This window comes from Rhinolophus sinicus, chromosome 1 (assembly GCF_057876585.1).
Source record: "Rhinolophus sinicus isolate RSI-liver-muscle chromosome 1, RSI-T2T, whole genome shotgun sequence".
Taxonomy (NCBI): domain Eukaryota; kingdom Metazoa; phylum Chordata; class Mammalia; order Chiroptera; family Rhinolophidae; genus Rhinolophus; species Rhinolophus sinicus.
Window position 1 is genome coordinate 131,059,528 of NC_142501.1, and position 25,201 is coordinate 131,084,728.

At 33.1% G+C, this 25,201-nt stretch overlaps 1 protein-coding gene across 1 annotated transcript in view; it reads left to right on the plus strand.

Moving 5' to 3' along the window:
- Positions 1-25,201, plus strand: part of CCDC7 (coiled-coil domain containing 7) — a 152,353-nt gene that overhangs the window by 10,869 nt on the left and 116,283 nt on the right. The window contains exons 4-9 of the mRNA XM_088794113.1: positions 8,450-8,470; positions 8,799-8,831; positions 13,403-13,569; positions 16,729-16,790; positions 18,047-18,103; positions 21,042-21,117. Coding sequence (XP_088650239.1) covers positions 8,450-8,470; positions 8,799-8,831; positions 13,403-13,569; positions 16,729-16,790; positions 18,047-18,103; positions 21,042-21,117 — 416 coding nt within the window. The remainder of the gene's footprint in view (positions 1-8,449; positions 8,471-8,798; positions 8,832-13,402; positions 13,570-16,728; positions 16,791-18,046; positions 18,104-21,041; positions 21,118-25,201) is intronic.

Sequence of the window (25,201 nt, forward strand, 5' to 3'; positions counted from 1 at the left end):
AACATTTGAGAGATTTTATGAAAGTTCGAAGCATGAGCAAAGACAAATTGTTTGTCCAGAAAAGCCACTGGAAGGGGCTTGGGTGTGCCTGAATGTTGGGTGGGTGGGGTCTCAGGGAATCACTAGGGTGGGGCAGATGAAAAGTGATAGCCAGTTTGATGGAGACTCAGATATGTGTCTGCCTGCATCTGCATGTAGGGCTGGGGAGGGCTCAACATAGAATCAATGGCTTCTGGCCCTACCTCCTGGAGAAAGCTGCCCCTCTAGCCCTCACCTTGAAACTAGTCAATTCAGTTCTTCCCTGTATGTCTCTGGTGCCTTTTGAGCTGCTGCCTCCGTGCTGGATCTCAAAGTGAGTGAGTACATCAGTAAGTCTGTGCGCCCACCAGTGAGTAAGTCTGTGCACCTAGCCCTGCAGCAGCCCTCCGTTTCATTCACTCACTTTCTCTGCTGGTTTTCACAGCCAGAAGTTATGGGAACTTCTCTTCCTGGCACCGGAACCCTGGGCTTGGGATCCTGGTGTGAGGCTGGGAACCCTCATTCCTCTGGGGTGTGGGGGAATCTCTACAGATGAGATACCTCTCCTGATTTTTAATGTTCACATACGGGTGTGGGACCAGCCCATTCTGTGTCTCTGTTCCTCCTACCAGTCTCGAGGTGGCTTCTTCTGTATGTCCTTAATTGTATGGCTTTGGTTAAGCTAGACTTCAGCTGATTCTCAATGATGATTGTTCTGTAGTTTAGCTGTAATTGATGTGGTTCTGAGAGGAGATGAGCACACCATTTACTTACTCCACCATCTTGTCCGGAAATCTCTATTTTCTTTATTCTTAACATAGTCATTTAGATCAGTGAATTTTCCTTTAAGTGTAGCATTTATTGGGTCATAAGTATTTACATATGTAGTGTTTTATATTTTATATGCTTTAATAAGTAAATTTGTATTATAAAAGTAATATGTCACAATGAAAATTAAAAATATAAACACATGCAAAAAGAAGAAAATAAAATTATTATAATTATATTTCCCCAAGAACCAACTATTGTAAACATTTTTGTTTACCTTCCTGTTCTTCCAGTTATATATCTATATATATCTATATCTATATCTATATATATCTTTAAAAATGAAATTACATTTTACATACTCTTTAGTAATGCAGTTTACTATTTTTTGAGTTTTGAAAAGTAATGTGTGTTGTGTTTTATTTGATTATAAAGGTATTCTTGTGGAACATTTGAAAAAATGAGAAAAATGTATAGGAAAATAAGTTATGTGTAATCTAATTTTAATAGATAAGCATCATTAACATTTTAGAATATTTTGGGTGATTCTCAATGATGGTTCTGTAGTTTATTTGTAGTTTTTATGTGGTTGTGAGAGCAGGTAAACACAGCATTTACCTACTACACCGTCGTTGCCAGAAATGGTCTGAGTTAGTTTTGTTTTTTATTGATTTTACAGTGTTCTGCAGGTATATCAATGTATCCTTATAAATTTAATGCAATCCCAATAGATAGCTTTTATCTTCTTTTCCAAGTTTCATGGGAAGCTAAGTGTTTTCTCTAGCCTGATTGGATTGTGTAATACCTCCAGAACAATGTTAAATATATTGAAAATAGGCAGGAGTGAAATCAGCATCTTGGCAGTATAAGATATTCATCATTTGTCTGCTCCCCCAACAACAAAAATTCAGTATCCATCCACAGACAAAAGTGCTTTGGAGGAGCTGTGGGATTCAGCACCGTATGGCAAGGGACCAGGGAGAAGCTCATCTACCTGGGAATTGGGTGATAGGCAGACAGTGATCAGTCCCAGCTGTGGACTGTGCAGTGATCCATGAAGTGGCTCCATGCCCTTTATCATGGTTCAAGGGCTCCTGGGAAACACTGACTTAGGTAATTACTCACAAGAGAGAACATTTGTGGAAATCCAAAGAAGGTCATTATATAATGATAAAGGTCTCAATTCATCAAGTAGATAGAACAGTGATAAGTATATATGCACGCAATATCAGAGCACCTAAATATATTTAGCACTTACTAACAGAAATGAACAAAGAAATGAACAATACCATAGTAGTAGGGACTTTAACACTGCACTTTCTACAATGGATAGGTCATCCAGACAAAATAAACAAGAAAATGTTGAAATTGAACCAAATTTTAGACCAATAGTACTAGCAGACTTGTACAGAACAATTGATCCAACAGCAGCAGAATAAATTTTCTTCTCAAGCTTACACAGAATATTTTCCAGGATAGATCATAGGATAAGTAATAAAATAAGTGTGGCAAATTTAAGAAGACTGAAATCATACCAAGTATTTTTTTATAACCACAATGGTGTGAAACTAGAAATCTATAACAGCAGAAAGCTGAAAAATATAAGAATATGTAGAACTTAATGCACTCCTGCATAACCTGGTCAAAAAAGAAAGAAAAGATTATCTTCAAGCAAACAGAAATGGAAGCACTATAGACCAAAACCTGGCAGTTCTAAGAGGGAAATTTATAGAAATAACACCTACATTAAGACAAAAGAATGATCTTAAATAAACAACTCAACTTTATACCTCAAAGAGTTACAAAAAGAAGACCAACTAAACCCATAGTTAGCAGAAGGAAGGAAATAACACAAATTAGATTAGAAATAAGTGAAATAGACACAGAAAAATAGAAAAGATCAATAAAACTAAGCCTGCTTTTTTGAAAAGATAAAAAAAATTTTTTTTTGCTAGTTTAGGAAAAAGAGAGAGAAGACTCAAAATCAGGAATGAATGAGGAAACTCTACAACTGATACCACAGAATATGAAGGATCACAAGAGACTATTATGAACTATTACATGCCAAACCTAGATAACCTAGAAGACATGGATAAATTTCTAGAAATGTACTACTTAGAAAGACTGAATCATGAAATAGAAATTGTAAACTAATAATGAGTAAGGAAATTGAGTCATTAATGAAAAATCACACCTCACCTGCCCCCTGACATAATACCAGATGCTTTCATGGGTGAAGTCTACCAAACATTTAAAGAAAAATTAGTGCCAGTTCTTCTCAAACTCTTCCAAAAAAATTGAAGAGGAAAAAACACTTCCAAACTCATTTTATGAGGCCAGCAATACCCTATACCAAAGTCAGATGAGGACACTAAAAGAAACACTACAGACCAATATCATTGATTGATATAGGTGCAAAAATTCTCATGAATATATTAGCAAACAAAATTCAACAGCACATTGAAAGGATCATATACTATGATCAAGCAAGACTTACCTCTGTGATGCAGGATGGTTTAACATATGGAAATCAATAAATGTGATACACCACACAAATAGTATGAAAGATAAAAATCATATAATCATTTCAATAGATGCAGAAAAAGCATTTGACAAATGCAACACTCTTTAAAAACTCTCAACAAATTGGGTTTAGAAGGAACATACCTCAAATAATAAATGCCATATATGACAAACCTACAGCTAGCATCATACTCAGTGGTGAAAGGTTGAATACTTTTCCTCTAAGATCAGGAACAAAACAAGGGTATCCACTCACATCACTGTTCTGAACATAGTACTGGAAGTCTTAGTCAAGTGGAGCATTTAACAGGAACACCAATGTTATCTAAGTTTTGGGCTGCTGATATTGCACCCAGCACATGAGTGTCTTCACGTTGGGTCTAGAAACGAAAATGATTTGTACCTCTGGGTATGCAGCCAAACAGGATCTTGAAGAAATATCTGCACTCTCATGTTCTTTGCAGCATTATTCACAATAGCCAAGATATGGAAACAAGCTAAGTGCACAGAAGAAGGTAAGGAAATTGTACACACATACACAATGGGATACAATTCAACCATGAAAAAGAAGGAAATTTGCCATATGACAAATGGACGGACATTGAGGTCATTATGCTAAGTGAAATAAGTGAGACACAGTAAGATCAGTAATGTACAATATCACTTATATGTGGAATCTAAAAAAAGCCAAATTCATAGAAACAGAGTAGAATAATGATTACAAGGACTGGGGTGGGGGAAATGGGGAGTTGTTAGTCAAAGGGTACGAACTTCCAGTTAGAAGATGAGTAAGTTCTGAGGATCAAATGTGCATCATGGTGCTTATGCAGTCAGCCCTCCATTTCCATAGGTTTCACATCTGCAGATTCAACTAACTGTGGATCAAAAATGTTCAAAAAAATAAAAATCTCAGAAAATTCCAAAAGGCAAAACTTGAATTTGCCATGTGCCGCGCACTATGCTGAATCCATGTGAATAAAGTGACATGTAGGCATACCCTGCTGTACTATGCAAATATGATGACATTTTATATAAGGGACTTGAGCATCTGCAGATTTTCGTATCTGAGGGGGTCCTGGAACCAATCCCTGGTGGATATGATGGGATGAGAGATGACTGTAGTTAATGAACTGTATTATGTATTTGGAGTTGCTAAAAGAGTAGATCTTAAATGTTCTCACCAAAAAAAGAAATGGTAATTACGGGACATGATGGAGTTGTTAGCTATTGCTATGGTGGTAATCATTTTACAATATATAAGTATCAAATCAATACATTGTACACCTGAAAGTTACACAATATTCTATGTCAATTTATCTCAATAAAGCTAGAAAAAAATAATGGTGGAAGTAGACATTTTTGTCTTGTTTCTTTCTAGTAAAAGTGCTTATAGTGATTCTCCATTAAGTAAAATCCTATGGAGTTTGATCATCTATCTATCTAATCCTCACACAAATATATTATCATGTTAAAAACTTTACCCTTCTTATTTTCTCATGTTTTTATTAGACTTGGTGTTAAATTCTGTCAGACTTTTTCAACATTTATGGAGATAATCATACTGGTTTTTTCTCTGGACTTAATACTATGGTGAATTATACTAATAGTTTTTCTAGTATTCAGTCATTCTTGCATTTCTTGTTACCAACTTCTCTTGGTCATTCTGTATTATTTTCTTAATATGTTGGAGTTAGCTAATATTTCATTTATGATTTTTGTATTGATATTCATAAGTAACATCAGGTTATGATATTTTTTTGTGCTATCATTATCAGTATTAAGTATCAGTATTTTCAGTTTTCCATGAAATAAATTTAGAAGTGTTCCTTTAATTTCTAGACTCTGAAACAATTACAGCATTTTGATTAGGTTCTAAAGATTTGCTAGAGTTTTCCATGAACCCATCTGGGCCTGGTGGTTTTTTGATGGAGTAGTTTATACATAATTTTCTGTAATAATTTTCTTATTTTATGGAAACTTGTCAGTTTAAGCTTTCGCTCTCTGTTAAGGTCAATTTTGGTAAATTGTTTTTCTTAGAAGTTACTCATTTTATTGAGGTTTTGAAGCTTATTTGCATGGTGGTATACAACGTAGTGTCTTATTAACATTTTTTTTCTTCTACCAATAGTTACATTTTCCTTTTCCATTTATTCTTTTAATGTATTTGTGCTTTTATTAATTTCTTGATTAACTAGCTAGTCATTTTTTGTTCATTTTTTCAAGGAACATGATTTTGTTTTATTAATATCATTTAATTTTTTTCATTTCCTCATTAATTTCTGCCCTTTTTCTTTAGTATTTCCTTTCTTATATTATCTTTTGGTTTACTTTTTTTTAAAATTAAAGTTTATTAGGGTGACAATGGTTAGTAAAATTACATAGATTTCAAGTGTACAATTCTGTAATATATCATCTATATATCACATTGTGTGTTCACCATCCAGAATCAGTTCTCCTTCCATCCATCACCATATATTTAACCCCATTTACACCTCATTTACCAGCCCCTTTCCCTCTTCCCCTCTGGTAACCACTAAACTATTGTCTGTGTCTATGAGTTTTTCTTTCTTTGTTTGTCTTGTTCCTTTGTTGCTTTCATTTTTATATACCACATATCAGTGAAACCATATGGTTCTTGAATTTTTCTGTGTGACTTCTTTCGCATAGCATAGTAATAATCTCAAGATCCATCTATGTTGCCGCAAATGGCACTATTTCATCTTTTCTTATGACTGAATAGTATTCCACTGTGTATACATACCACATCTTCTTTATCCAGTCATTTATCGAAGGGAAGTTTGGTTGTTTCCATGTCTTGGTCACTGTAAATAAAGCTGCAGTGAACATTGGAGCACATATATCTTTACAGATAAATGTTTTCACTTTTTTTTTTTTTTTTTTTTGGTATATACACAGGAGAGTGATTGCTGGGTCATATGGTAATTCTATTCTTAATTTTTTGAGGAATCTCCACACTGCCTTCCATAGCGGCTGCACCAATCTGCATTCCCACCAACAGTGTATGAGGGTTCCTTTTTCTCCACAGCCTCTCCAACACTTGTTATTATTTGTCTTGTTGATGACAACCATTCTAACTGGTGTGAGGTGGTATCTTTTTGTGGTTTTTATTTGCATTTCTCTGATGATCTGATGATTAGTGATGTTGAGCATCTTTTCATATGTCTATTGGCCATCTGTATATCCTCTTTGGAGAAATGTCTATTCAGGTCCTCTGCCCATTTTTAAATTGGATTGTTTGTTTTTTTGTTGTGAGTTGTATGATTATATATATGTAATATATATGTGCTTGGTTTACTTTTTTTCCTAGTGTTTTGAGTTAGAATTTATTTGTGTTTCTTAGGGCTGTGAGTTTTCCACTGATCAGTGCTATAAATGTCTCCTATACATTATGATATACATTGTTCTCATTATCATTACTTTTTAGAAATTCTGTAATTTCTTTTGGTTCTCTATTCACTCAAGAATTATTGAGTAATATCGCAATGAAAGATGCTTTTTGGATTTTGCTTTTACAGTCCAATTTGGCATTGTGATCAAAGAGTGTTGTTTGTTTGTAATATTTCCACTTTTGCAAGCTACTGGTTTTCTCTATGTCTTAATATATAATCTATTTTTTCCACGTGCACTTGAAAAGTAAGTATGTTTTCTATTGTGTGAGTGTAATCAGTGTTAGTCAGGGTGTATTTCATATATAACCAAAGGTTCTACTTTATTAAGTTATTTGATTTTATTAATGTCATCATTTATTTTTGGTTCACTTGACTTGTCAAACTGTTTTATATCAGTGATTATTATGTTACTTGTTACATAGATATTCCTAAATATTATATCTTCATTGTGGAATGTATGTTTTAACATTATAAAGTGTACTTCTTTGTCTAGTTTAGTGGTGTTGTGGCTCAATATTTATTTTGGTTTTAGGGTTGCAACTTCTACTTTTTTATTGTTTCTATTTTTACAGTAAATATCCATCATTTTATTTTTAACCTTTTTGAATCACTACATTACGATGTGTCTGTTGTATATAGCATCATGTTCATTGCTTTACCAGTCAATTTGAAAATTTATTTATTTTAATATGCAAGTGATGCCTATTTTGATATGCTTGATTCTCAAACTTTAGCGTACAAAGGAATCAACTGGAGGGCTAGTTAAAACACATATTGCTGGCCCTACTCCCAAAGTTTTTGATTCAGTAGGCTGGAGTGGGACCTGAGAATTTGCATTACTAACAAATCTGATTGTTTAGGTAGTTCTGATGCTGTTGGTCCTGGGACCACACTTTTTGAACCATTGATCTAGAGTTAGTGTTGCCAAAGACAAAATTTGGACTAGCTTGAATTTTTTGCTAATTAACTCTTTTCTGATGGAATACATATAGTAATATTTTTCTTTAATAATGCAATTCAAAACTTTTATCCATATGTGACAGTTTTTTTTTTTTTTTGGTGGCAGGTGTAATCATATTAACATTAAATTTTCTAAGTGGTAAATATTAGTACCTTTTGGACTTAGTGATTGGTTTTGTATATTTAGTTTCTCACAATTTTCCATACCAGATATTTGCATTTTCTATTTAAAATATCAAGTCGTAGTATAATACTTTATTTCTTGATTTTTAGGCCTATTAGCAGAGCAAAGTTATATTGAAAAGGTAATATCGGGTAAAATAATGCTTTTCATTATTTTACTCTTTCTGTATGAAAATAAAATAATACTCTTCTGAGAGTAATTTGAATTTTATCCCTTTACTATATTAAGAAAATATACGAAATCATTTATGTGAATTATTTTGGGGTCTTCTAGTATAAAGATGTAAAATTCTTTTTTTCTGGAACTTTAGGTTGGTGCAAAAGTATTTGCAATTTTTGCAATTTTTAACCCTTTAAACCGCAGTTATTTTTGCACCAACCTAATAAGTTGTCTGTGCAAGATGTACTAAAACTTATCTGCAAATATAAAAATACTTTGAGTTTTGGATTATAGATTTATAATTTCATTTTAGTAATTTGTACATTTTTGTGATTGAAAATTGTAAGAGACTTGAATTCAATATTTTATCATATGCATTGTGAATAATTTTATTTTAAAACATATTAATTAAAACTTTATTTTATAGATTTTGGAATCTCTTTTTAAGGTATGTTCAATATATTTCACTTTAAGCCTACTAAAATTTAATACAGAAATACATTTAAGTTTTGAGAAAGTAAAAAAGTAGTCACAAACTTGCTACTATATGTATTTTAAAAATTTATGTTCCAGTTGTATGTTACATTAGCCCTATTATGAACCCTAGGATAAATGATATTTGATTCAGTACTAATAGTTGATATGTGAAAGTTCTCTCTCTCTCTCTCTCTCTCTCTCTCTCTCACAAACACACATATGCATACCCATTTATTTCACTGTAGAAATTTAACTTGTCAATAACTATTTCTTTTTTGTTCCTGTTTTTTTTTTTAAAGTGGTTTCAGCAGCAAGTCAATCAGGTGGAAGAGGTAAATATAACATTTCGTAAATGTTAATTAGATTAATATTTTGTCTCATTTGCAAACCAATTTGAAGTATAATTTAAAAAATTTTGAATAGCCATGGTTATAATCTTGATTTAGATAGAAAAGAATGAGTGGGTAGAATAAAAGTGTCTCAGTGATTTACATACTACATTCCTGAAGATATCTGGCATGCTCTGAATTTGGCACATTCTTTCTCCTAGAATTGAACAATAGAAATTGAATTGTTATTTCCCTAATTTACATACAAGAGCAAGTGACAAGATAAAACTTATCAACTTAAAAATTCCCCTATATTTAAAAAAATCTTGTGTCATATTATATATGCTTACTCATAAAATTATATACTGGTATTCTTCAAAATTAATGTTATTTCAATGATTTTGTTTTGCGCTTTTTTATTTTCATGTGCTTTACAACCAGTTTGAAAAACTACTGGTCTCTATCCTTATGGGCTTTTAATTTTATTTTGGAAAAGTCTTTATGGATGGTGTTAATATAGCAGAATGATTTTCAGGGTAGCTTCTGTGAGTCATAGAATTATTTAATTTTCCTTTGGCTGTGTTTGTGGTTTTGTTCAATTAAACACTCTGGAAGCCCAGACACTTTAAATTAAGTAGGTTTATTTATTTCGGATATAAATTAAAGAGTAAAGATAGAAATGGTAACTGTATCCTAGCACCTTCTTATTATTTTACCTCTGGCCCCAGAATAGACTTTCATGGTCTTACACCATGAGAGAAAAACCTTGCAGATAGTTTAGGAATGATGGAAGTAGTTGAATTTTTCTTAAAAACTGTTAACTGATAAACTGGCACCTAGTGTAGAGGTTAATCTGGGCATTCTCTCCTTGAAAGAGCCAACTAGGGGTATCAAATAAAATTGGAGTTGTTTTGATTGTCTACAAAACCTTAACAGTTTAGGTGAGGACCATACTTTACAGGTTCAGAGCTTTTTTAAAAAAAATAAATTTATTATATACTACTGAAGCATTTCTCAGCCTACCCAGACTGGATTCTGTCCCTATAACAAAGAAAACATTCTGTATGGCTTTCTGCGATTTATATGTTGTTAAATTCAACAGGCATTTTTTTTTTAACTTTAGCCATAGTTAACATTTATTAATAACTTCCTTATTTTTAAAACACTATTTCTTTGTTTTTTGTGAATTACCCTCTCCTGGCTATTGTTTTTCCTCTTTGGCGGTCTCCTGTTTGGAGTTACCTTCTTTGTATAACAGTTAAATATGTTGGATTGCCTCAAGATTTCATCCTATGTCTTCCTTTTTTTTCTTTTTTTTTTTACTTCAAACTTTTCCCCTAAGCAGTCTCATCCAGTTTTTTCACTCAAGTATTACCTTTATACTGGTGATTTAGAGATAAACACCTCTTGCTCAAAACCATACCTCTGAACTCCAGACATGTGTATAATTACCTACTAGATTATTCTGTCTCAAACACAGTGGGTCCAAATCAATTTTTTACTGCTAAACTCATACCTCTTCCAGGGTTCCCTCTCTCAGTGAGTGGTAATGCTAGCATCTATCCTTTTGGGTAAACCAGAAATGTGGTAATTTACCTTGACAACTCGATTCCATCTATCCCTGGTATCCAATCCATCCCTGAATCCTTTTGATTTTATTTCCTAAATAGCTGCCAAATGTGTCTACTATACTCTGTATCTACTGCTTATACCTTGGTGCCAGTATTATCTCTAATATAAATCCTGATTTTCATATTCACCAGGAGTAATCTTGCATATACCACTAAACTTCTGATCTGAAATTCCAAGTTTTTCAGTGTTTAAACCCATAATTGATATTTTCTTAATTTGGTGTACCTGGTACATTGTCCAAGTGTTATATTATCTCCTGCCTTTCAGGGAGTGTTTCTTAAAGCATAATTGATAGAACGTGTTTACATATCACCTAAGATATCTGTTACAGATGCACATTTCAGACCTCCAAATCAGATGTACTGAATTAAAGTTGTTTGTGTGTGTGTGTGTGTGGGGGGGGGGGATAAGGAATCTTCCGCTTTAAGCGGCTCCCTTAGAGGATTATTATGCACTCTAACATTTGAGAATCTTGGAATACTACTGTGTTTATTGCTGACATATTTTATTGTCACTACATGCTGATGAGGTAAACGCCTGTGGTCCTGTTGCATTAACAGAGTTGAGGCCTTCAGAATATACAGTGACTGGCACTAGATAAATGCAGGATAAGCAAGCAGCCTAAATGCTTCAGAGTTGTGCTGAAACCTGTACTAGTAGGTCTCTTTAATGAAATCTTACAGCTGATAATCCCACTGTTTTGCCCGTATTTCCTTAGTTCTATGACATTACCTCTTCTCCTAGAAAGGACTTATGTTCACATTGAATCCATACTGGGAAATATAATGTATCAGTTGGGGTCTAATAGAAAGGCAAAAATGACAGTAATCTGACTAGGGAAAGTTTAACATAGAGAATTATTATAATAGAAGAATACCTACTACAGAAGTGGAGATATGCAAGGATAGAAGATACAGGGAGCAGCCTCTACCTCTATGATTGAAGTAGAGCACTGAAGGAGGGACCAAATCTGAATACCCACATCTTTCCCCTCCCCCTAACCAATGGCTAAGATTCAGATCTTGTGAAGAAGAAACAGCTGTCATCCTCAGATGGCAAAAAGTTTGCTGGAGTGCCATGATGATGGCATTAGAACTCACTGGGCAGCTGCCCATGGGGGTGGTACACTGGGAAGCCATCCTCTGTGGTGCTGGGAAAAGCTATCTTCCAGGGATGTGCCGGACTTCTTGCTGGGAAGCTGTCCACAAGGGTGATTTGCTGGTAATCTTCCCAAAGAGAGGTTTTACACTGGTAGATTTTGGTAAGAAGTTCTGCGAGAAGCTGCCCTTAGGAATGAGCCATGCCGGGGACCTTGCTAGGAAGCCATCATGGGGTTGGTGCTGTTGAAACTTGCTGGAGGTGAACACTACTAGGTATATACTGTGCACTCCCCTAGGATTACACACACACACACACACACACACACACACACACACACCACACACACACACAACAGAGCTAGGAAGAGAAGCTCCTTTTTCTTCTAGTGTCTAGGACCCTCCACTGACAAAGGTTAACATCATGCCACCTGTCAAGAGAGAAATGTTCCATTATTATAAGCAGGACTTCGAAGAATGGATTTTGGATGAGAGACAATAAATTGATAACTGTAGCTGATTGCTACACCACTTTTTAGACTCAATTTATGATTGGTGTCCTCTTCTTTGGGCTCATATCTTTGTCCATAGAGTTTCCATACATTTCCTTCGACCCTTCCACCTGTTCTGCATCTCCTAATCTCAGGCTTGTAGTACATTGCCCAGTATTTACTTGTGCTGTTATATCCTAATCCCAGTCCAAATGCCCATTGCTAAAATGAAAACTCTGTTCTAATGCAATGGGATTTATAGATGATGTAATACAGAATTGTACACCTGAAATCTATGTAATTTTACTAACAATTGTCACCCCAATAAATTTAATAAAATTAAAAAAAAAAGATAAGGTAGCAGAAAACAATCAGAACAGCAAAAAGTATATAAAAAAAATGAGGACAGTTTAAGGGACCTCTGGGACAACATCAAAAACAAAACAAAATAAAACAAAACAAACAAACAAAAAAAACTCTGTTCTAAATTCCCAGGGCTAGAATTTCTCTTTGCTGGGTCTGGGGACTATGCCTTGACTACTACTTCCCTCTCCGCCCCCTCCCACGGCTATCCCTCCTATCATAAGGATTAAAGATATCTGTATGGATAGATTTCTATTATTCTCCTGTTAAAATTTTCTTACCTCAGTTGTTATTCTGTTTGCTTGTGTATCCATGTATTGGCTGTTTCTGGGTTTCCTTTATTGTGTTTTTTTGGGCACTCATTCTTGCTGAACTTTGTTTAAATAGTCTTATTGCCTAAAGTACCAATTATTGTCTGTTATCTTATTCAGTGGCTCTTACTTATTCTTCCGGCAGCTCATTACTCTGTAGCTTGATATATTCCAAAAGGCTTGAGACACCCAAATGGATTTCAGTCTTCCCCATACAGACTGAGGGATACCAGCTCCATAGACCTTTATATATTGACTTTTGGGAGTTAGTAGTAGAAGATATTAGTCTTTGAGGGCAAATTACTGTCTTTCCATAATTTATCACAATAAGAGTATTCTTGTAAAGGATTTTGGGAACAGTTTAAATTCTCTTGTAAATATTTTGAATTTCCTTTAATTGGTTCTGCTACAATTGTTACTGCACTTGCTTAAAATTGTTATATATTAAAATAGAGGATTGGATTTGAGTTTTGACATGTAAAGGTCAACACTTGGCTATAATTCTGTTGCAAAGTAATTGCTCATATCAATGTATTTGTAAAATATTAGTACTTGATTATAGCTATGGATAAAAATAATATAAAATTATTTAGATAAGATAAATGAAACAATGAAATTGCTTTGAGGTAAAGAAACGAAATGGGTATTTCCTAAGTAACTGGCTAATTTTATTATTTTAGCTAAGTAAAGGTCAAAGTTTTTTAGAAGTAGAGTATCCAACATCTGATAAAGAAGTCACTTTAAACATTGCACAAGTAGGAAAGCATGCTAAAAAGCTTGAAGAACTGAAAGATCGCCTTAGAGAAGGATCCAGATTCTCCTTGAAATCCCTGATGTCTAGCTCCATGTAAGTTAAATATGAGTTAGTAGAATTAAAACAGTACGAGTAAGTATATAATTAGTAATGAATGTAAGATAGTGGTTCAAATATTATACTACATACATAGAGCTTCTAAATCAAATCAGAAGGTCTAGTCAGCTTGTTCTTATTTGAAATTTTAAATAGCTTGAAATGGCGCTGTCAATACAGTAGACACCATATGTGGTATTAAAATTAAAATTCAATTAATTTAAAAAAACAATTTCTTTGTCATACTATCCACATTTCAAGTGCTTTGTAACCACCTGTGGCTATTGTTACAAAGTTTTATTGGACATTGCTAACTTTGAAATATCTGGCTTATAAAATCTTCTCTCAGTATGATTAGGTAGTGTTCATAATAAAAAGGAAACTAAGGTATGATTAAATATTTCGTTGTTCATGAATATCATTATTTAAAGTTGCATAGGGTTATATTCCAAAGAATAAATTCCTACTTTTTAGTTGAGAAAAGCCTTCTTTTCTTTTTGTGGATGGGAGGAGGATTCAAATGAATGATTATGGTTATACTCCCATTATCTGTTGATGTTCATTTTTAATATTTGTGGTTTATCTGTCTTGAAATTAAGTAGATGAATAAATCATCATCATAGAATATCTTTAGTGATTTTTTTCCACTTCACATAGTTACTTTTTTGTGTGTGTTGAGAACACTTCAGATTCACTCTCTTAGCAAATTTCAAGTCTACAATAGTATTATTAACTGTAAATACCATGATGTATATAAGATCTCCAGAACTTATTCAACTTATAACTGAGAGTTTGTACCCTTTGACCAACATCTCCCCATTTCCCCAACTCCCCAGCCCTGGAAACCACTATTCTACTCCCTGGTTATAAGTTTTGACTTTTTCAGATTGCACATATAAGTGAGGTTGTACAGTATTTGTCTTTCTCTTTCACTTAGCATAATGTCCTCAAGGTTCATCAATGTTGTCACAAATGGCAATATTTACTATTTATTTATGGCTGAATAATATTCCGTTGTATATATTTACCATGATTTCTTTATCCATTCATCCATTGACTGAAAGTTAGATTGTTTCCATATCTTGGCAGTTGTGAATAATATTGCCATATACATGGGAGTGCAGATATCCTTTCAAAGATACAGATTTTATTTTCTTTGGATACAGACCCAGAAGTGGGATTGGTGGTCATATGGTAGTTTTATTTTTAATTTTTTGAGGACTCTTCATATGGTTATCCATAAAGGTTGTATCAATTTATATTGCTAACAGCAGTATACAAGTGTTCCCTCTCTCCATATCCTTGCCAGCACTTACCTCTTGTCTTTTTTGATAATAGCCATTTTACCAGTGTGAGATGATATCTCATTGTGGTTTTGATTTATGTTTCTCTGATGATTGTGACATTAAGCACCTTTTTCATGTACCAGTTGGCCATTTGTATGTCTTTTTTAGAAAAAAATGTCTATTCATTTGTCTGTTTCTTTGTCCATTTTTGATTGGGTTATTTTTCTTTTTGCTATTGATTTGTATAAGTTCTTTATAAATTTTGGATATTAACCCCTAATCAGATATTTCCTTCCATTTTGTAGGTTGCCTTTTCATTTTGTTGATATTTCTTTCACTGTACAGAAACTTTACATTTGATGCAATCCCATTTGTTTATTTTTGCTTTTGTTGGCTGTGCTTTTGGTGTAATATCCAAAATATAAGTGCCAAGACCAATGTCAAGGAGTTTTTCCCCATGTTTTCTTTTAGGAGTTTTATGGGTTCAGGTCTTTACTTAAGTCCTTAACCGTTTTTGAGTTTTTTTTGTGTACGGTATAAGATAATGGTCCTATTTCATCCTTTTACATGTAGACATCCTGTTTTCCCAGCTCTGTTTATTGAAGAGGCTATCCTTTCCTCATTGTGTATTCTTGGCATCATTGTCAAAGATTAGTTGACCACATGTATGAGTTTATTTCTGGGCTCTCTGTTCTGTTCCACTGGTCTATGTGTCTATTTTTATGCCAGTACCTTACTGTTTAGATTACTATAGTTTGAAATCAGGAACTATGATTCATCCAGCTTTTTGCTTTTTTCTCAAGATTTCATTGGCTAGTTAATATCTTTTCTGGTTCCATATGAATTTTAGGATTGTTTTTCTATTTCTCTGAAAAGTGTCATTGGAATTTTGATAGGGACTTCCTTGAATCTGTAGATCACTTGGGGTAGTATAATTATTCCAATCCGTGAACACAGAATATCTTTTTGTTTGTTCCTCTATTATTCTGTTATCTTCAATCATATCTGGTATGGTAACTTATCTAAATAAAAATTTATATTCATAAACAACCTTTTATTTGCATTAAACTTAAACTAGCCCTTTTTATTTTATAGTGTTAAAATAGAAAGTACCCATAATTGGGATAGATTACTATTTATTATGCAATTATTTTATTGATCTCTCCATCTGTCAATGACCAGATTTAGAGGAATGAAGGGAGTGGTACTTGAGTTGGCTCCAATGGGGGTTGCATAATAGATGCTTAGTTCAGTGGTTCAGATATATTCCCTTGAGCTATCTATTGTGAGGAATGAAATTAGTTTCTAATCACATATTAATATTGATACTTGAAATTCAAGTGTCTGATGTTTGCTGGGTATTTTCCTAGTAAGTTTATACATATTCTTTGATCCTTACAAGTGCTTTATGAGATAGGTACTCTAATACCTCAGTTTTAAAAGATGAAACTGAAGCTCAGAGAGGTTAAGTAACTTAAGTACACAAGGTCAAATAATTAGTAAGTGGGGAAAAAAGGTTTTGAGCCAAATAGTTTGACTCTAAAACTTGTGCTCTTTATAATTATACCATTAATAATACATTAGTAAAAAGAAATCTCATGCTTCTACCTAATTTACTCTTGCTATTTTTGTTGTTAATGTTGTTGGTATATCTAATTATAGTTATGGAATACATAGAATTACATGGTTTGACTTTTATGCTTATTTGCTTGCTAATAATTAATTTACTGTGTTATTTGTGAATAAAGAGTAAAGAATATGTTAAATTTTATTTTACAAACTATATAGGTCTAGAGCATACATTCTAGTTCTTATTTAAGAATCTTATTCTTTGACAATAAATATGTTTTATGTTTTGACATTTGAACAGGGATAGTAAAAATGCACCAGAAGCAATGCAAGGTTGTGAAAATATACAGCAGAAAATTGAAGGTGATATTTTATATCTGTTTAGCTTTTATAAAGTTTCCTAAATACATTAACATTTTGGGACTGATAGTTAAAATGTTTATAGCCATAAAATTATACATTTGTAAATTTAAAAAGATATTCAATAGTGAATTTGATATCTTCAGTAAAGGTTCTTATTATATTCCAGATTCTGGGAATACACAAAATGAATAAAATTTGCTTGTTACCCCCATAAAACCCACAACTTACTAAGGACACAAGCACATTTTCATTTTATTATATATCATTTTATTATAGTGTAATGCATGATAAATATTTGTGTAATTTGAAAATAGTCTACAGAAATGAGCCAATTTGTTCAACTTGAGAGAGTTAGGAAGATTTTATGCAGCCTTAAAACATGAATAGAACTTAGATAAGTGAGGAAGGGAGATATTTGGTATATTTAAAATATAATATATGGTGATGAAAGGAAAACTGACTCTGGGTGGTGAACACACAGTGTGATATATAGATGATGTATTGCCGAATTGTACACCTGAAACTTTACTAACAATTGTCAGCCCAATAAAATTTAACTAAAAAAAAGAAGAAGATATAGTATGAACAAACAGCATGAATTGGGAATTATAACCAGAATGGTACTAGAGTGTAAAGCAATAAGTAGGGATAAGGTAGGAGAGAGCCTCGTCAGAGGGATTGGATGCTGTGCTAAGGAGCTTTTAATTAATTAATTAATTCTACATATAATAGGGAATCACTGAAGATTCTTTTTGTAGAGAAGTGACGTTGTTGGATTTTAATTTTAGAGAGATTATTCTAGCCATACTGTAGAAGCTAGATTTGGGGACTGGGAGTAGAAAAGGGAAGTTATTGCTGTATCTTAGATGTGTAATAAGTGCCTATGTTAGAGCACAAGTTAAAAACAAAGGGGGGCAGATTTGAGAAATGGTTATCTGGTAAAATTGGCAAAACTTGGTGACTGGGTATGAAAGGAAGGGAGATTAAATGATGATAATATTAACCAAGAGTATATCAGAGGAAAAACAAGTTTCGTTGACAATATGATGAGTTCACATCACTCAGACACATTCTTTCAGATATTACCATTTGTTGCCTGGTTGGGAGGACGTGTAGTGTTGGCAGCTCCTTAGCATTTTCCTTAGCATTTTCTTTCTCTTGAATGAGTTATTAAAATAAATATGAAATTCATGAAATTTAAACTCAATACATAGAATTTATATTTGAAACTTATGACAAATTGACTATCATTTCAGAATTCATAAAAACCCACTCAACTGAAGAATTTAGAGATGTTTTTGCACCTGAGCCACGTAAGTTTCCACTCATGTAAGCATCCTTGTGTTAATAACCTCTGTTGAATGCATTAATTTCTATAATTTTCTATAATTTAAATTATTAAGTTACAACATTGATTCCCTGAAGTTTGGAGTCAACGAGCTGGCTATCAAGCAAGTCTTGAAATTCCTAGTTAAGGCTACATGTTACCAAAAACAGACTCATTTTTGAGGAGGGCCATGTTATTACTTGGAATGGAGGAATTGTAGTTGTGATTAGAATATGCTACTGAACTGTTGCAGGGGTAGCAGACCTTTAAGGTAGAGCAGTGATTAATTTAAGAAATCGTTTGTACATTTTGTTACGAATTGCAGATTATCTTCCATACACTAATGCTGCTGATAGGTATGTAGGTACTCGGCTGCATCAAAGCTACTAGAATTAATATGTTAAACTTCTGACTACTTGTCAATAAAAAGGAGAAATTACCTTGCTTAAGTCTTAATACTGGAGAGAATTTTGTAACAGTCACGTAATGTATGCTGTGGAATACAGTTTTGATGTGAAAAATAAGATTTAGTTTGAAAAAAATTGAAGGGAATCTGGTCCTCTTTCAACATCAGCTTTAAACCCTAATGTTACCATGTTTAAACCAAGGACAGCAAGGACAGCTACAGTACTCCCAAGTTCTATAGAGAATTCTGATCCAAGACAGCCCAGACAAGGTAGGGTAGAAAGGTATCCAGAGCTTTGGCATGGATAGTGAAAGCCTTCCCTCTACATGAAACCCTCTGCACATCTATGGAGCTCGCTGTCTCTCAGTCTGTGCTGCTATCTTCTCTCTAGTCCTGTGTCCTGTGAATTCTAGCTGCTTTGGCCTCCCCAAACTCTAAACTTGGTCTCTGAACTCAGGGAGACCAGTAAAGTCTGTTTGGCTTCCTCTTCCTATGCCCTGGCCTGGAAACTCCAGGCAATAAACTGCGGTCACCACAGGGTTTTGCTCCTTTGTTTTCCTTCTGTCAGGGATTACTGCCTTGCACTATCTGTTGTGCAGTTAGTGCAAAATTGCAGTTTCTGAATATTGCAGTTTCATTTATTTTTGTCCAGTTTTTAATTAGTTTAAGGTGAAAAGGTAATTCTGGTCTCAGTGTTCCATCTTGGACAAAAGCAGAAGTCTCTGTGTCTACTTATAGGCCAGTGGAACACATCCTCCAAACACGAAACTAAGTTCTAAATAAATAAAATTTAATAGTAGAAATTTTATGCATGATTTTTACAGCTACATTGTACAATATGGAGTAAAATCTTTTGCAAATTCCTAAGTATCTTTTCCCATGTCAGCTACTTCAGTCCCTGAGCTCCACTGGTATAGATCTACTTTCAACATCACTCTGTTTCACTTGTATACTCCCTTTGTCTCTTAACAGTACCCACTTTCATCTTCTCCAGCAAAACTTCATTCTGTTCTTCTTTTCCCATTCTCTGAATTGTATTAGATTCCATAGCCGAGTCAAAAAGACAAAAGCTACTGTTGTATTTCATTCTGTTTTCTTTGTTTTTTAGACTATCACTTAATGTCGAGGTTGCTTCATTTCATCATTAATGGACTTTGTTTTTTAGAGCAGTTTTAGGTTTATAGAAAAATTGAGCAGAAAGTACAGAGTTCCCATATACTGTTCTGCCTCCAATACCCCAGAACAAAGTTTCCTCTATTATTAACATTTTGCATTGGTATAGTAAGCACATTGTTAAAATTGATAAATCAATATTGCTACATTATTATTAACTATTTGTTTATTCTTTTGCCAATATATACTGTTTTTATTATTATAACTCTATAGTAAGTCTTAAATTTGGTTAGTGTCAGTCCTCCAACTTTATTCTGCTTCAATATTATATTGCCTTTCCATATGAAGTTTAGAATCAGATTGTTGATGTCCAGAGAATAACTTACTGGGATTTTGATTGGGATCACATTGAATCTAAAGATTAAATTGGCAAGAACTGACATCTTAACAATATTGAGTTTTCCTATTGCAATTGCTTCCCTATGTACAAGCAGTGAACAAGTAGGATTTGAAATTACAAACACACCATTTAGATTAGCACCAACACATTCAATACTTAGGTATTAATCTAAATATGTGCAGGATCTTTATGAGGACAAGTACATTCTGGTGAAATAAATCAAAGGAGATATAAATAAATGGAGAGGTATTTCATGTCAGTGGATAAGAAGGAACTGTGGTACGCTTCCATGTTATTTAACATTTTCTCTGTGCTTGTCATGTTTTGTTTATCTAGGAGCAAACATAGTGCAGGGACTGTCTTATGTCATATAATTCTTGTGTTATAAGATTGAAGAGTCTTGTGTTACTGCCCTAAGAGTTAACTGACTATTATGGATCCTCATTACATTGATTCCCTTTTAAGTATCATCTTGAGTAACCTCTTGAGTTATTTGACTCAGTTGAAAATTTAAACAGGGTTGTTAGATTCTTCCCATAGACCTTATTGACTTTAGCAGCAACAACCAAAGCAGTTTTCTCTCTTAGCATCCTATAGTCCTCTTATATGTAGTATCATAAGGAGGTTACAGACACTGGACCTCAGTCCAGTTTTGTCACTTACTAGATGCATAATTTTGATCATATAGATAACCCCTCTGAGCCTCAATTTCTTTATTTGAAAATGGTGATAGTATCTTTTTTTGGGGTTTATTTTGAGGATTAAGAGAATGTAAAGTAGCATAGGGTCATGCACGTAGTAGACATTTAATAAAATGGCAACTGTTTTTATCCTAAGCATTTTGTTCCTTGAGTACTTACATGGTCCTGCTCTCCCCTGGTTATGCTTGTCTAGTTCTCACACACAGAGCAGTGAATTATATCAGCATAGAGGTATAACTTCAGCCATTTGTAATACCTTAAATGTTTTCTTTCTTTCCTTTTTTTTTTTTTTTTTTTACAATAGAAACTGCTTATTCAGTATCTAATCAGTTGACTGCCATGTTAAAAATATTTGAAAAACAGTCAAATATGTTAAACAGGTAAGCTGTTAAAATGATTCCTTTTCTTAATTATAAAACTGAGTACATATTTATTTTAGAAAAATTGGAAATATAAAGAAGAAAATAAGACCATTGTTAAAAATATTTCTGTTCTTACATCAATTTTTATGATATATATATATATATATATATATATATATATACTTTTAAAACTTAAAACTATAATCATATAAAATATAAAACTTGATAGTCCCAATGGAAAAACCGTATGTCAATTCTTCAAAAAAATATAATTACTATATGATTCAGCAATTCCATTTCTGGGGATATTCCCCCCAAATTTAAATAATCTCAAAGAAATATTTGTACACCCATGTTCAGTGTAGCATTATTCACAATAGCAAAAAGGTGGAAGTAACACAAATGTCTAACAATGAATGAATGGATAAAGAAAATATAATATATACATACAATGGAATATTATTCAGTCTTAAAAAGAAAAGAAATTTTAAGACATGGTACAGCATGAATGAACCATGAGAACATTATGTTAAGTAAAATAAGCCAGTCACAAAAAGACAAAAAAATTATTATTTCACTTACATGAGGTAACTTGTAGTCAAATTCACAGACAGGGAAAGTAGAATGGTGGTTTTCAGGGGCTGTGGGGAGTGGGGTTAGGGAGTTGTTGTTTAATGAGTACAGGATTTCAGTTTTGCAAGATGAAAAGAATTCTGGAGATTGGTTGCACAACAGTGTGAATATACTTTATTGAATTGTACACTTAAAAACGGTTAAAATGGTAAATTTTATGTTATGTATGTTTTACCACAATTTTAGAAAACTAAAAAAATTGCAATCATAAAAAATGTCATTTGTGTATATATTTTTCACTTAGTGATATTTCTTTGCAAACTTATATAATTATTTTTTAAGTAAATGTTTTAAAGTAAAACATATTCAGAAAATTCACATCATACAGTTTTCAAAAAAATTTCTTTAGATTTAACATTGAAAAATTGGAAAATTTTACATGATCAGATTTTCTAGTTATCAAATCCAATGATCAAGACTTAATAGGAAAAAAAATGACTTAAAAGTATAACAGCTCAAATGTAAAGAAAATGATATTTAGGACAGCTGCTAAAAATGAAACTAAAGTACTTATGACTCATATTGATTGATGTTCAAGAATTTGGTGTTGTAATTCAGTTAGGCCCTATTTCGCATTTCCCCTTTTTCTCTTTAGCATCCTCCCTATCAGAAAGGTAGAGTCAGAACTTTCACAGCTTTGTCAGATGAAAGCTATCAGCTGTTCTAGGGATGTTCTTAAAGGTGGAGGTTGTTTCCATGAATATTCTTTTCATTGAACCAGGATATTAAAGCAGATATCTATACTGTTATTTATTTTAGCTCCTCATGTTAGGCTATTGGTGCTAGTTATAATTGTTTTTAGACTTGCTGGGCATAACAGAAAGCAGTGGGAAGGACTAGCTGAGTGGGTTACTATAAAGGAAAGGATTTACAACTTGAATTATCTTATACCCAGAATAAGTTTGTACAACTGTCTGGTCAGAATATGTTTTGTACGTTTCTTTGCATGTCAAGCAGTATCTTGAAAGTCACTGTAGATGACCTACAGTTCTTTCAGGTGTCTAAGGTTATATTAGTTACACAACTGGTATATTGAAAAAGCATGTCTTATAGAATGAAATAAAAAAAACAACTGGTTATGGACTGTTTGTGCTCACTTATATTTGCTAATTGGGTCTAATTTTCCTCTTGCCCCTGGATAAAAATTAGGGCAGTACCATGAGTTTTCTGATTACTCTTAGATAATAATTAATTTAAAATTTTTATAAGCACTGCCCTAAATTGGTAATTAATATTCCCTGTCAAATATTTTAATTTTTTATTAAAAGTTAAGACTGCTATCAGTATCCCAGCTGGAGCCTGCTGAGGGGTTGGCTTTTCTCTTTCATTACCCCCTTTCCCACTAACTAGTTGTAGTTTCTGTTCCCCATGTGTTTGGGAAAGGAAGAAAGAAAGGTAAGGTATACAAGAAAGGTCTTATTTGACTGTCACTACTTTCCTTTATCCATAATTGCAGATAACATGCAACAAATTTTATGGATATTCTCCTTCAAGTGCCTCTCACTAGGCTTGAGATAAGGGCAACCATATCCATCTCTCTCTTAAGAGTTTTGATAGGGCTCAAGACACCTCTAACAGCTCTCTACAAAGAAATAACTCTTTCTAAATTTTCTTTCATGACCCTTTTATGTGGTTCATTTTGGTGAAAGATTTTAGTGCTCTTTCTTGACTGCCTAATTTATTTTTCAGGTGCTAAAAATAATAAATTTTTTGTCTTTTTGTGAGGTCATCTGCCTCACCTCTTACTTTGATATGTGATACTGTGAGCTTCAGGCCTCAGTTGACGCCTTCATTTAACAACTTGTTGCATTTATATACTTTAACATTTTGTTAAAATAAATACAGTGTGTGGCAAACATGTTAGCACGGTTTTAAGCATTAGTAACTTCAGAAGACCTATAATAATACAACCATTCAAAAAACATTATTTTGAAATTTGATTATGTACATTTCTTTTGCAGTTATTTAAAATTTTTCAATAATAATTTTAAAAGATTTTTCAGTTAAAATTTTTTGTTTGTGTCAGCATTTTCCATATTCAATCAGAGAGACTGAAAATTAAATTATTGTTCAAAATTCACAAAATTAAATACCTTAAAGAAATGGAAATAAACCATCAAATGCTTAATTTTTGTAAGTTTGTAGCATTTAGATCTCTGAAGTCACTGAAGCTTAAAACTACACTAAAAGTTTTAGAACATACTATATTAATTGAACATCTACTATTTGGCTAAGTGCTTGGGACAGAATCCCAACTCAAATTAGTCTGAGCAAAAGACATTTTATTGTTCATATTCTGGCCTTATCATTGAACCTAATGATAGCAATGTGGCTCAGTCTGAGAAATAAGTATAAACGAGAACTTTTGAACATTATCAGGATACTTTTTATTTTTCTCTGCACATGAGCTTTATTTTCTTCTCTCATTGCAGACCTCTTCTTTCCTTCTGTTTTCTTTTTTTGGTAATTTTTTGCCATAAGTGGGAAGTCATGACTACTGACAATTCCTAAGATTTAGTCTTTCAGTTTTAGTCACTCCGAGAGATAGTATTTGAATTTTTTGGGGCATTTATGGATGATTTATTTATTTACTTATTTATTTATATTTTATAATTTTTTTATTCATTAAATTTATTGGGGTGACATTGGTTAGTAAAATTATATAGATTTCAAGTGTACATTTCTATAATACATCAGCTATATATTGTATGTTTATCACCTAGAGTCAGTTCTCCTTCCATTGCTGTATATTTGATCACTTTTCCCTCTTCTACCACCCTTATCTTCTGGTAACCACTAAACTGTTGTCTGTCTGTGAGTTTTTGTTTTTTTGTTTGTCTTGTTCCTTTGTTGCTTTCAGTTTTATATCCACATATGAGTGAAGTCATATGGTTCTTGACTTTTTCTGTCTGATTTATTTTGTTTAGCATAATAATCTCAAGATCCATCCATATTGTCACAAATGGCAGTGTTTCATCTTTTCTTATGTATATATAACACATCTTTATCCAATCGGCTATCAAAGGACGTTTTGGTTGTTTCCATGTCTTGGCCACCATAAATAATGCTATAATGAACATCAGAGTACATATATCTTTACAGACAAATGTTTTCAGATTTTTCTGGTAGATATCCAGAAGAAGGATTGCTGGGTCATATGGTAATTTTAATTTTTGAATTTTCTAAGTCTAAATGTCCTTGGTGAGAAGATAATTTGTGTAACTGGAGACAGGTACCCATTTCTGGACCAGTCAACTCTAGTCAAAGTCTCATGATCACGTAAGCTCTCTCAGTAATTACACCGATTCAGAGGGGTGGGAGAGGAAGAGTTCCCTCAAAAAGGTGGGGTCTATTTCTGAGGTACTTAATAGTGAGCAGAAGTAATGGGATGAAAGCAATATTAACATAGGAAAACAGATGAAAGGATTGTATTTTGTTATTATGCATGTCAGGGCAATCACGCTGGTCT